The sequence below is a fragment of the Bacillus rossius genome, chromosome 8 (assembly GCF_032445375.1).
Source record: "Bacillus rossius redtenbacheri isolate Brsri chromosome 8, Brsri_v3, whole genome shotgun sequence".
NCBI lineage: Eukaryota > Metazoa > Arthropoda > Insecta > Phasmatodea > Bacillidae > Bacillus > Bacillus rossius.
Window position 1 is genome coordinate 15,262,969 of NC_086336.1, and position 14,703 is coordinate 15,277,671.

Below are 14,703 nucleotides of genomic sequence, written 5' to 3' on the forward strand. Positions count from 1 at the left end.
AAACGCCAATCACAGTAATTCATTGTGGAACCAAATGCGTCCTGAGTGGCTCAGCCAAATAAGGCAACTACTTCTCTCGCAGACGGCCGAATAATCACAAGGAAGAAAACACTGGTGCGCGTATACCTTGTTGCAGTCTAATAGGCGTTCAGATTTATCCGCGAAAAATGCCTGCCCCTAGTTATACTTATTTAGGTGCGTTAGGGGGAAATATTAGTATACTACAGAAATTCAATGAAATAAGCGCGGATTACACAACGGAAATTTGACAGGTTGAAAGTGCAATGCGCATGCATGCAGAACTGCTATAGCCACGAGCCATAGTCGTCAAGATGGCGGACCCACGTGTGGCAACATGCACCAGCTTATATTAACTTTCGTGAACATCAAGGGATGTACTAAGCGTACTGGTATGCCAAAGTGAACTTTATAGTAGTGAAACTATTCTGAAATACATTTTGTAAACTTGATTAGTCACAACAAGATATAATAGCACCTTTTAAAATACATAGCATTTATCGTCCAGGAAAATTGTGTTGGGTCGAAAATGGCGTCAATGATATTTAACATTTTATTAGTTCTCTAAAGCATTACGAACTTGGCGCTATCTTATAGGTATTTTTCAAACTAAAATTTGTAGTCCAATTGATAGCCTACACTAAAACAGGACTAATCTGCAACATTTTAAAACCTAATTTATAGCACTAAGTATACTTATGTTTATTTGTTTTTGCTTAAACGACAGAAATCAGTCTGTAAATACTTCCTACAAACAAACCTTAACCTTAATGAGCTGATTCAACATTTAAGATTTAACAGGAAAAATTCCTAAAGACCGGTGTTTGAACTTGATTTTCGACAAAAAATTTTATTGGGAAATTATAAAGAGAATATGTACTATAATTATTGTAATGCCAATTTTCTTAGATATTTTAAAACTCGAGATAAATTTTTACTATGAATATTTTAGTTGACCAAATATATTCCAGGGGAGTTTCACTATAATTATGTTTCATTTGGCACACCAATATTTTTTGTATGTGCCCTAATGTTTTCGAAAGTGACTATATATGGGTTTATGTTGCTACACGTTGGTCCGCCATATTTGTGTCACATTTCCGTTCATCGAATTCCTTTCCATTTTCACTAAATTACTCCTACCAAATGCCGTATGCCGAGAGCTAAGATGTTTACACATCAAAAAACGAGAAAGTAATAATTAACACTAGATATTCTTGTATTAAAAACAATTTTTAACATATTTGGAACATAAACAAACATGGCTACCACAGCAGGCAAATGCTCGGATTTCTATTGGTCGCACGCAGCAACGTAAACCAAAGTGCTCAGGTTATCATTGTCGAGCTGACTCGTACGGGTCCGTCTCCGTCTGCGTGCTGTTGTAGAAACTCTGTTCAGTGAGATCCGTGTCCGTTTACGTGATCCGTGTCCGTTTACGTGACCCGTCTCAGTTTCCGTGACCCGTCTCCGTTTCCGTGACCCGTCTTCGTTTCCGTGTCATTGTGCCCAGGTTCCGCGAGCCACGATAACCGACCGAGGGTTTTATCTCCAGCACGCGGAATAGCCAACCGCCGAATGAGAGAAAAAAAAAATTATACACACACACAACACGTATTTCCGTGCGACAAAACCATGGGCGGCGTCCAGACACGGAAGATTTCAGACGCGGATTAAACAGCTCTTATCTTGGAGCGCGATAACAAGAGCATCGATAACGATAGCGACGACTGCGATACCGAGACGTTTGCGACTTTGGAAGGCCAAGTCCACGTGATGTGTGATGGGGGGGGGGGGGGGGGGGGTTTTACACAATTAAATTTACGAATACATGCATGGGTCAGATTTAAATAGCCGTGCTTGCAGTTATAAACAACATTAAGGTACCCATCTGCTCCTAATACGACCCACATAAAATTTTAATTCTAATTTTATTTAAGGATTTCTATGAGTTCCTGATGAACCGATTGAAGGACATTTTAAAGGAACCTATAATAACATTTTCTTCCTACTTTATTAATTACATGTATAATAGTAAAAATAGACAATAAAAATTTATACACTACTTGCTGAAATGTGCATAATTTTTTTTATGGTGGTGGAAAGTTAAAACATTTTTCAGAGAAAATTTCAACTTTATTTATTTAATGTGCGACAATGAACTGACATTAGGCGTCAAAAGACAAACGCAAGATGACAACAAAAGGCTGTTAGATTAAACTGTCGAAAGTCCCCTCGCACTCAAGTATTTCAGGACCTGTAGACATCCTTTAAGCGAATGACTTGGAAGCGCGCATCCAAGAGGCCTCAAGCGAGTGCTTGTAACAAAATGGTGGTCAGTTAGCCGTAGGTTATCTATAACCGGGCCGTACCAGACAGGTACCTTAATAACAACGGAAAAGGAAAAAAAAGAACATATTTCCGAGGGAACCCATTTTTAAAAACGTTCGAACTTTGGCTGTACATAATTTTTGACACAAATCGACTTCTTAACGAATTCATGAAAGGAGCCCGTTCGATGTACGGACGATACGGCGATATTTTCAAATTAAGAGTTTCCTTCCCAAAGAGTCCAGAACTAGGAGCCATTTGGATGTGTCACATCTTAGCTCTTGGTATCTTACACGGTATTTGGTGGGAGCATCTTCGTGAATGGGACGGAAGTGTGTAACAGGCGGATGGATCGAACCAAAGTTCATAAAGCTAAATGAAAACTTTATAGTATTAACGGTTTGATGAATTTTAATAAGATGGGCAGAGTTCCGTGCTCTGTTTTAAACAGGGTAAACAGGCAAGTGCAAGGAAGAAGGGCGTTCTTGTGATTGATGTTCAATGCAATAATGAATTCAGTACCCGTAAACGTACGAAGATACCAGCGTTCTTCGTAACTTGAGAGTTAACAATTTTAACATTGAAAGAAAACCTACCATTCACAGATCTAGAGTCAGACGTCGAGTAATCCGCGTTCGTGCATCTTCGGATTTAATTATATACTTACGTTACATTTATTTAGGATCTTTTGGGGGGAAATTATCAGTAGACAACGCTAAGCGCGCGAACAATGCAATTTCTGATTGAAATGCGCATGCGTATTCCTGCTGCACCCTCGAGTATAAGTCGCCAAGATGGCGGACCTGCGTGTGACGACACACACCCGAATATGTTCGCTTTCGTGAACCTTCGGGGGGATATACTAAGCGTTTCCGTTATACTAAATAAAGTTTTGTACTCTTAAAGTCAATAAATATTTGTAACTTTCAAAATACTTACAATTTACTAGCAAATAAACATGACACGGAAGATATTTACAACTTTGTTGCTTTTCTTAAAATATTACGATTGGTGAGCTATCTTTTACTTCGTTTGTCAAACTAAAAGTGCAGTCCATGAGCTTCAATTGAATAAAAATATACATTTCGTGCATTACAACCAATATATAATTATGTATAACATATGTTGTATGAACATATGTAATGTATTTGCTGTTTAGTAAGTAAAACGTGGGTTAAGTGTGTTACAAAAATGAAAATCTAGCGAATGTTTTCTCTCGGGAAAGTAGGTTTTCGCAAGTCTAAGTGATTGCATTCAAATTGGAAAATGGTTAGTTTAGTTCAGTAACGTAATTTTTTTGACGAGACAACGTCTAATAAATCGATGAACGCCAGCTGCACGCACAAAAAGGTGTTCCGTTACGCACATTGTCCCGTTACGCTCATTTTATATTGCTCTTTGCTAACCTGAACCTCCTAGCATTGCGACCGAGTTCGTGGCGTAATTCTGTTTTCATGCATTTCAATATAACATTTTCATTGCTCTTTGTTAACCCGTTCCTCCTAGCATTGCTGCAGAGTCCGTGGCGCAAATATATTATTTTTGACTGCATCTTGGTGTTGGGTAAGCCATTTTCCTTCACATCAACCTTGAAACACTCCCATTCGTTTCCTACTTTTCCTATCATCGTCCTATCCTTAACAGAATAACACAGATTGTAAGAAGTTAAATAGTAAACATGTATAAAAGTTATAGTTAAAATAATCTCTTCGTTAAAGTAATAAACATATTTGAATTAATGAGTGCAAATAAAAGTAAATTTATCAATTAAATTGTAGATTTCATTTCACTCCTTTGTATCCATACAAAATAGTGATAATTCAATAAAATGATTGAATTTTATTCATAAAAGTATGCAATCATTTCATAAATGTTTTGTTATGACGTTGTCACGTTAAACTATCGTCCGTAAACCGACTTTACAGACAACCAATTTTTTAAGTATTAAATTTGTTTCGAAAATCCGTTCTTTATTTTTTTTTTACCACCGAGAGGTTGTGTGTTAGCATATCTAGGTGATCATAACTTAAATGAATGGTTGGTAGGGTTAGGTCAGCGCATTTACAAATACTCTAAAATCTTGAAGGTTTTTTTTATTCCGACCGTGAAGTTTCGCCTGACCTGATCGGAGGTCGGTGAAAATTAGGATTCTCTGAATGGAACAATCATTTTTAGCAAATTTTTTACAAGGCAGCAGTGACAAAACTTCAGTACCAAAAACACGAATGACCTGTGCACATAGAGAGAATGCAGAGACAGAGCGCGGACGGAGCTGCGCAGTAGCGAATTTTTGTTTCGAACATCTGCCTTGCCTACAAACACGTGACTCTCTCGCTTGATTATTAAGCATAAAGTATTTATACAGAAAAATGAAACGGCTGGAAACTGGATTTTTTTCATGCCAACATAACAACGACCACTCAACTTAACCTGTACATTGAATCGTCTTAAAAATTTATTTATTTATTTTTTAAATTGCATTCCACAGCCGCAAATTTTGCATACAAATAAACAGCATAAACAATTTGGTATAAACAATAATTTCACTTACTAAGGCTTGCAATTTGTCTCCAGTATTTAAACAGAATGTGCACACCAAAATCCAAAATACTCAATTGATTAAAACCGAAATGGTTGTCAATAATTTTTGGTTTACTATTATGTAACAATACTTTTTTTTATCACCAATTCCTTTCATAATCAAATATATTTATTTACACTAAATATATGTTGTCATGTCATGAGAGAATTTCATAGTGCTCCTGTTAAAAACTTACCGTCAACTAATTGTTTTGCTCTATCTATCAAAGTTCTCATTGATGTAATTTTTTTAATACTTTCAAATTCCTCGACCTTTACAAGTTTTTCTTTTCCGCGCATGTATAAACACTGATACATACAAAGGAAAATTCAAAGGCGATAGGTAATCGATTGTCGCTAGTTTTGGTATTAAGGCTTATTGGGTAACATCCTCATTCCTAAACTTGGCTTCCTGATCCATAGTTATGATAGATAGCACGTTGTAACATTGCCTTTGGGTCGCACACAATTTCCTGCCTTTTCAGTCTCAGTAACTACATCCCCTGTTCATGAGAACTTTAAACCACTCGGTATTTAGTGATTATTTAAAAACATTAACCAATTAACGTTTGGAAAAACCTTGGGGTCTCATGTGAACATATGCCATGTGGCAAAAACATACTAACATATAAATTATTGCATAAGTGTTTACACTTTCAATTTATTTTAGAACCCTTTACCGACACAAACGCATGTCTTGTTGCTGATTTATTTTTCAAGCTACGGTTTGTCACTTTTAAAACCTCTGTTCTGTTAATTCCAAACTTCACGTCAAAAACCATGATTTACTTTGTAACGTCGTTACTGTAAAATTTCCAAATTTACGCTTTATTACCCGTGATTATAACAATGTCAGCGGTAACTAAGTATATTTAAAAATAATCGTCAGATAAGCCCTTCCTCCCGCAACTGGTAAACAAAAATTCATTGGTGATTGGCTGCCACGCGCATTAGAAACGAAATATCGCAAACTGGTAATGGCACTGCTGTCATCTGTGTTTTCGGCAAGTAACTCGATTACTAAAACATACATAGTACACAAATTCGCGATTACAGGGGTGTTCATGTTAGTACAGGCACAATTACAGGTTTTTTGTAAGCTATGTTTTAAAATTCATACGAAACTTAAAATTCAGTTTCTAGTAGTGCTAATAGGCTTCAGAATCATGTGTGCAATGTGTAATTGACGTATCAGAAGCCGCAAAGCCTCGCCACGCCGAAACTATTCGGAGTCGCCGTAGAAGAGCAAGCGACTCTATTCCTGATTGTTACACTTTCTGTAACTGTCTGAGCGCGTTACACATTCACATCCCCCTCCCCCTTCCCGGGCATCATCTGGACTCATCCTACAGGCGGTTAAAGTTTATCTTGAAAGCAAACTCTGTACGCCTGGTAACGTATGCCACCCGCAGCGCGCGCACGGCGGGATTGCCTACACACCAGGCGGGTGACCGGGCGCGTGGAGCGGGTTGCATGGCGTCAGGCGGGTGAACACGGCGCGTGCGACGGGTTGCGTGTCGCCAGGCGGGCGACCACAGAGACAGCACTCACCACCTGCGCGTTGGGCGAGTGCATGGCCTCGTGCTTCTCGAGCAGCTCCTTGCTGAGGAACGATGAGCCGCACTGGGGGCAGGAGTGGCCGCCGCCGGGGGTGGGCTGCGGCGACGGCGAGCCGGGCGGCGGCGGGAGAGGCGGCGGCGCGGCGTCGCCCGGCGCCTGGTGGTGGTGGCTGGTCTCCAGGTGCTCCTTGAGCGCCTGGAAGCCGGGGTAGCCCTTCTGGCATTGCGGGCACTTGATGAAGAAGTCGTCGGGACCCGCCTTCGGGACTGCAACACACGAGGGAGCGGCCCGTCAACACTCCTTCAGGCATGCGCGCCAAACACACAATGTTCAAGTCCAATTCATACAGTTCGTGTTCAAATTGCAAGATACAAAACGTACAACGTAGTTCATTTTCAAACGATTGAAAATAGTTCATGTGACAAACAAATTCTCGTATATATTTTAAATATTGTTCTATTACATGCTGAAACAATCGAACACTTTTTTCAGCTATTTGGTCTACTTATCATATTTAGCAGATACATTTGTTTTAGAACAAACATGGCCACGATTATATTAGCAAATTTGTTGGTTCTTTTTTTTTATATTTACGCTGCTCTATATCTTCTATTTGATGTTAACTATAGGTATTCTTAAAATTTTTAATCATACCAAAGTAGTATAAACTCTAACACGCGTTCACAAATATACGTACCTTTTTTTAATTATAATATTAACGTCCCTGCGATATGTCGGGAGGCTTGCTGCGGGAGTCGAACCCATGTCCAAAAGTCGGAGGTAAGATGCGTTGACCTTTGACCACGAAGGCTGGCAGCAAATGTATATTTTTGCCAATATACATAAATACATGCATAGTACACACAATTTATACAACTGTTACGGTTGTCACAGAGGTGAACTTAGAGTCAAGCAGCATGAAAGGAGGATTCACTTCACAATCCTCAAAGTATGGACGTAACCTATGAGGTCAATGTGAATATCTGAGATAGTTTTTCCTAACCAAGGAAATGCTGTAATTCAAATTTTAGAAAGGATTACTCTCGAAAGTAAAACAAAAATGAGTTATTTAAATTTTAAATATATATATATATTTAATGAAAATAATATTTAAATAACTGTTACACCTATGAAATGCATTTAAATACAATGCATATATAATTTAAGTATAAAATTTAATTCAACATAGTATTTTGAAGTTGAATTTTATTTCAGTAGACTACTCTTTCGTATTTTTCATATAAAAGCTCAAGAAGTTTACAAATTAGTGTGAAAATGCAATAAAATGTTTTGCAAGAAATAACTTTCTCTACTTATAATAATGTACAACATTTTTTATTACTTATGTTATTTTGAAAGTACAATGTGGCGCAATAAAGAAAAAAATCAAGCCCCCAGGACAAAGAACATCTCGCGACAATGGAGCTTACAAGAGGCAACTCGGCGCTTGGACGAGTGGTTCACTAGGCTTTGTGCAGCTTGGACGAGTAGTTCACAAGCTCGGCTTCGCGAAGCTTGGACGAGTGGTTTACTACCTAGGCTTCGCGCAGCTTGGACGAGTGGTTCACCAGCTCGGCTTCGCGAAGCTTGGACGAGTGGTTTACTACCTAGGCTTCGCGCAGCTTGGACGAGTGGTTCACCAGTTCGGCTTCGCTCAGCTTGGACGAGTGGTTCACTAGCTCGGCCTCGCGCAGCATGGACGAGTGGTTTACTACCTAGGCTTCGCGCAGCTTGGACGAGTGGTTCACCAGTTCGGCTTCGCGCAGCTTGGACGAGTGGTTTACTAGCTCGGCCTCGCGCATCATGGACTAGTGGTTTACTACCTAGGCTTCGCGCAGCTTGGACGTGTGGTTCACTAGCTAGGCTTCACGCAGGTTGGACGAGTGGTTCACTAGCTCGGCCTCGCGCAGCTTGGACGAGTGGTCCACTAGCTCGGCTTCGCGCAGCATCTAGTTATTTTTTTCGTGCCATTATTTTTTTCATATGTATATCCATACGAATGCGCCACAGCAAAAACATTGCATTTAATTGTTTTCTACAAATTTGGTAATCAGATATTATGTATAGTCTACAGTATATATTTATGCAACTACCTGTAGCGTATGGACCAGTAGAAAAGACCAAGTACTTTATTTTTGCGCGACGAACACAGAACTAAACGGTAAAATTTGCCAGTCACTAGCATCCCTGATTTCTAAATGTCAGTTTAGCTGGTCCCTCACGAAGTGCTGTCCGCAGAAACCACTCACGCAACCGTTATCTGCTTGCTATCTGAGGCGCCAGGAAGAGAATACTGTGTGTGTTTCTGTGAGCAGTTCCCCGGTACGGGGCACGTTTGGCGTGAGAAAACGGCAAAATATTACACGCTGAAAAAAGCGATAGCACGGCATACTTCTGTTTTTCAAACGGACGCTGAAAAAAGCGATAGTACGGCATACTTCTGTTTTTCAAACGGATGCTGTGTTTTCAACCAGGAAACCGACATGTTTGAAAAACCTATCCATTGAAGACAACTACAAATATGCAGCCAGTTTTCTTGACAAAAAAAATATCTTAACTTCGTATTAGCTTTAGAAATGTTGATATAAGTCCACGCGAAAAGAGAGTGCACTATTTAGGGAAATGGTTCTATAACTATAGTATAACAAGAAGCTAATGGATGCAATAAGAAACGAACGGAGTGGAAGCAACCAAAGTTATTTAAGGTGGATTAGGCCTCGACATCTTGCAATTTCAAATATTTTGATACCGCTTGCAATTAAACTTCCCTGATTTTTTTGCATTGCATAGGACTTAGCTTTGGCTACTTGTTAAAGTCAACATTTGTGAACTGGAGTTTTTATCACGATAGTTGTGGTCGTCAATCTTAAGTTCTTTCCTCGTGGCGCTTACAGACTAGTAAATATGTGGTTGCAACAATGTATAGAAGGTCTGGGCGATATAATTATTGCATTGACATGCCAAAAATTGGAATAAATAGTTCTAAATAAATTATAGTAATATGGAAAAATCCAAGATGGCGGGGCCTAGTCCTCCTTAATTAAAACTCTCAGGGACTGTTATATGTTACAAGTTGGGTTGGAGGTACCATATACTATAACTTTTTTTAATAGAAATAATTGTTAGAAGTTACATATTATTTAACTGCTGACACTGAACTTTTGTTACTGCTACCGTGCAAATTGATTACAGAATTGTACTAACTGCTACTAACTTAAGACAAGTGAAAGCCTACGGATAGATTCTCAAATGATTTAAATTCTGAATTATAACTGACTTAAAAAGTTCTAAGATAGTTGTAAAGCCTTTGGTTAAATTTACATTAAGAGATAAAAAATTACAGGAACTCTAATTGCAAGGAGACAAATAATACAATGCAATGAAATTGTAGTACTACTATAACTATTATTTTTGAAAAGATTTTCGTAAGATAGTTTTTCACTACTGTGTAAGATAAACATACGTAACAACCTCTTTTAAAAGTCAATTTAATATAGTTGTGTAATCAGCTAATAAAGAAAATTTCGCATAATTTTTTTTAGATTGATGACTACATATAATTTTAGTAACAACTGATAAAAATTGTAAATGAAAATAATAAGACCAAATTATATAGTAATTACGTCAAAACCTTTTTACCTTACACATTTTACCTAAATTCTAAAACATTATCTCCAACTCGTTTCATTAATAACCTTTACGTAAAATCCAATTTTATTCATAAGCGAAAATAAGCTTGCATACCTAGATCAATTATTTATGGGATCAAACTTCCATACTTAATAGCGTGAAATTTCTAGAAATAATATCTAACTGCTCAAATGATTAAAGTGTTAAAATCACTGTTCATCAATGTCGCCGGTTAACGTACGTAAAATTAAGCACACAGATCAACGTAGGCCTACTACCGAAGATTGAGGTTAATGTAGCCAGGTGCTGAACGTTGGTTAGTCCTCACTTAGCAAGAAGCAGGGGACGGTACAAACACCTAAACACGGAAAATTAAATAAGGCTACAGATAATTTATATCTTATTTGCAACAACGCAAGCAAGCAGATTAAACCATTAAATATTTTAACGCACATTTAAAATAAATACTGGAAATCCGTACTTACTTTTAACGTTTTAACATACTCTTAGTTGACTGTCACCAATGTGCAGTAGTGTCCAGAATTTCATATTTAGTTTCATTTATACTAATTGATAGTAACATTTTACCCCCTTCAGATACATGATTGTCATCATATTACTGATCGCATAATGATCATATAAATTATTCTTAAATTTAGGTATATATCATATCAGAATGAAAACAACTTAATTTACATTTATATTTGGTATAACTTCAAAAATCGAAACTACTCAATGCCACAGTATATAAATACTTAATATTTTCGTTTCGTTACCTATAGCCTTCTGGTAATACTAATTCAAATACGGCCTACAATTACGATGATGACATTTTACGTGGCGTAATTTTACAGGTCCATATGACTGTTCCCCCTTGTTTTGTAGTGTAAAACGTAGCAGCTCCTCATAGCTCAAGTCTGTGGCTAGTACAGGAAATAACAATTGTAGGTTAAGCGCCGCAATTCTAAGTAGTTTATCACGACTGGTTGGGCCTTGCGGTTCACAGAAGTCTAGGAAACCACCGAGAGCAAGACTTTTCAAGCAAAACAGTTGCCCACCATTGAGTAAAAATAGCTTGATCCTGAAGATCATGACGGAGCGTAGTTTTACTGGGAAAGTTCTCTCAAGTTTATGTCGTTTTATTACAAATCAAACATGAGTAAACAAATTAAATTTGTACACTAATTGTATTTTTTTTACCATTCAGTAATATGAGGTTAGGCTTTTTTTAGGGGGGGGGGGATGACAAGATGAAGCAAAAAGAATAGTGTGTCAGTCTGATGACTCAGAAGTGAAGCATGTTATAAATTATGAATATCCACTTATAACATCAAACTGTGTCTTATCAAGAGTTCCTTTCCGTTTGTTCAAATTTATATTTATTTAGATTCAAGCCTACTTATTGAAATTTAGTACTAATTCAAAGTTTGTATGGAAAATACCCTACGTTATGTTGTAGTTACAATAATGTTTACTCGGTATGCACACAAAAGAAAGTTATTTTTGAATGCGAACAGTTCTTTGCTATGCCAGTGAAAGTATATCATTTTAATTTTGAAATGTAACTAGCGATGTATCTAAGTATTATAAAATAATTATTTATTTGACTTCCTACGTATATTTCTTGATCTTTTTCGAGAGATTTAAGAAATGAAAACGCTCTATTCATTCTTTTTATTGGGTTGGTTCAGTTTATTAAAAAATTTGCATTACAAATAGTTCTGAATATATTCTGGTTTGCATTAAACAAGATAGTTGTTTGGAATGCATCAAGATAGTCCCTGTAATTTAATTCATATTTTCTTAGACCGGATTTCGGTATACACTACGCACAAACGCAACAAACGGAAGACACAAAAAGTTCACCAAAGACGTTTTCAAAATACCCTTTTGTAAAGTACGCAAAACGCAAAAACTCTACGCAAGCGTCGGCCAACTTTCAACTTCTTGCGTTTAGGTTTGCGTTTACACCTTTCATGTACGAAAAATTCAACATACTTTTGTCAATTATGAAACGTTCTAAGAGTGAAAGAAAGTAACACTTTCCTAGGCGATAAATAAAATCATCGAAACTTTCATAATTAACCATGGTAAGCAAGCATTCTCGAAAAATCTTGGGGAACTAATTTTTATTATTTTTTTATAATTTCAAGTTGTAGAGTGAGTGATATGACCGTAATTTTACTGCATTATTTGCGTTCCTTGACCGTATTTTATAAACTCGTCCTTAGACCGTTAATATGTAGTTTAACGGACTGCGGATCACTGTACAGATAAAAATCTTTACACTTAACTTACGAACATTAATTCGGGTATTTTCGTCATTTGACGGGTACTCTATTTAGGTAATCCAGCAAAAAATAATTCTTCATTTATTTGAGGTGATTACTTCGTTGAAAAGTCCGTACATTCACCGTATTTTCCAACCTTTTAGGTTTCTGACTCAGGACTAATAACGAAAAAAGTCAAATTAATGCATTACAATTAGAGACTGGAAAAATTCGCGGTTTCAATGACCTCTATGATAGACTCCAGAATCATCTACGTATTCGAGACAATTACATCTGCTCTTTGGCTGATGACTCGTGACATCTGTTAACCGAGATGCTTGCGATTCAATACTTCTTTCGTTGAGGATTATTCATTGGCTTGGAGTCCTTCAGTTAAACGCATTTGGATTCTAGCCTTTCGTCAGATGAGATCGCAAAGTTTCAAGTCTAATTATAATGAGCGGAACAGGCGAAGCTTCAGTGACACATGCGTAAAAACTGCAGGTTCTCTGCAGTGATTGAGGGGCGTCACCTTCCCACACAGTGGCGGCACGTGATTGGTTCTGGCGCATGTTCAGGCGCACACGTCATCGTCGGCTTCACTGGAAAAGAAGCACGGACGTCCAGGTGTTAGCGTTCAATGCCAAGGCCAAACCAATTTTTTTAGATTTTCATCCGGTGGCCAGCCTGCGAGGCTCCATCGGCCGAAGCGCCTGAAGAGAAATTGGCGGCGTTAGCGTGTGGCGTTCGTCAACGAAATTTTTTAGTTTTCACAAGTTGGTTCTCCCTCTCCCTTCTCCGTTTCATCACCCCCCCTCCCCCCACCCGGGTTATGCTACGTGCAAGCTTCTAGTGATTGCTACAAGTGAGATACGTGACCACTGAATTTTCTGCTACGCGCCTTGTTCTCACTAATTCATGGTAGTTATATTCCATTCTAGCTGCAACATTTTTTTATACTTGCATACATTACAATTAAATAAGTAGGTATTGTTATTAAAGTATCGTTTATAACTTACGAGTGTTTATTAAAAAATTAAATAAGTTTTTTAAGTTAACATAAAAATATTTAACAAAAACATTTTTCTCATATATGTATGTATACACGATACAATTTCCGAGCAAAAAAGGCTAGCCTATATGTAGTAAGTGTAAGACAAACCGTGAAGTTTATTGAGCTGGAGTGAAAAACAAAAAAATAAAGTTTGACCTCCTGACGCACTGCAAGTTTTTAGAACGTTTTTTTTTATTCGCGCGCCAAGCAGAAGTCGGGGGCGATGACGCGCGCGCGGCCTTATCTGCGTGACGTCACCGCCGGTGGCATTAGGAGCCGCAGACCGCAAGAAGGCACCGCGGCGGGCGGGGAATCCCCCTCCCCTCCTCCGAGACGGTCAAGCCCCGCCCCGCCGGCTGCTGCGTCCCTCATCACCCATGCCGCGAGGTCGCGGCGCCATGCGGAGTACACATGTGCCCCGGAGGTAAGGTGCTCCGCGTCCACAGTGGGCGGCGCGCTCTAGCAGACGGTTTGTGCACTACGTGACACGCGCTCCTCGCAGCAAGCATTGAAAACAAAGATGGCGGCTTGGTCTCGATCAGGTGATCCTATTATTCTTTCATGCACTACGTGACACGCGCTCCTCGTAGCAAGCATTGAAAACAAAGATGGCGGCTTGGTCTCGAACACTTTATCCTATTATTCTTTCAAGTTAAAAAAATACAAGTGCGTTATGTGTTTTTTTTTACATAACTTACTATTTGAAGTACCCGGCGTTGCCCAGGTTAAACACATCGTAATATAAGGAACATCACTACCGAGTTTCAAGTCTGTAGAACATACACTTGAAAAACGGGAAATTTTTGATAGTACAATCTCGGTGCATCGAGGCTACGCATCAGCAAAACCGGGTTGCCAATCTTCAGCTTCATTTTGAGGGAAGGCAGGTACCTCTAAGCAAGACGTGACGCGCGCACCAAACGACAGAGCGTTACAACGCCATCTACTAACGAAGTGCTAAACCAAACTATTATTAGCGCCTTTAGTTCGCTAGCAGCCGCGAGGTTCACCAAGCAGGATAGGAAGTTGCCAGACCTTACTTCATGACCGTGTGGCAGACAGAGAAATGACACAAACTCACTGGTTGTATGTCTATGATACCTATACCTCCTATGATTTTCTATTACAAAACTGAATTCACTCATTTTTCACTCCTTTAAGAATGGAATTTCATAATTATATGTAGTCTATGACTCTCTCCGGACCATAAGTTATCTATATGCACAAAATGATGTCGAACTATTGCTCCGTTGCTGCGTG

At 38.5% G+C, this 14,703-nt stretch overlaps 1 protein-coding gene across 3 annotated transcripts in view; it reads right to left on the reverse strand.

Annotated features, from left to right (window-relative positions):
* The window catches only part of LOC134535535 (zinc finger protein 1), a 1,265,084-nt gene that overhangs the window by 39,654 nt on the left and 1,210,727 nt on the right, over positions 1–14,703 (reverse strand). For all 3 annotated transcript variants that reach the window (XM_063374681.1, XM_063374682.1, XM_063374683.1), the window contains one exon: positions 6,481–6,755. In XM_063374681.1, the coding sequence (XP_063230751.1) occupies positions 6,481–6,755 (275 nt within the window). The remainder of the gene's footprint in view (positions 1–6,480; positions 6,756–14,703) is intronic.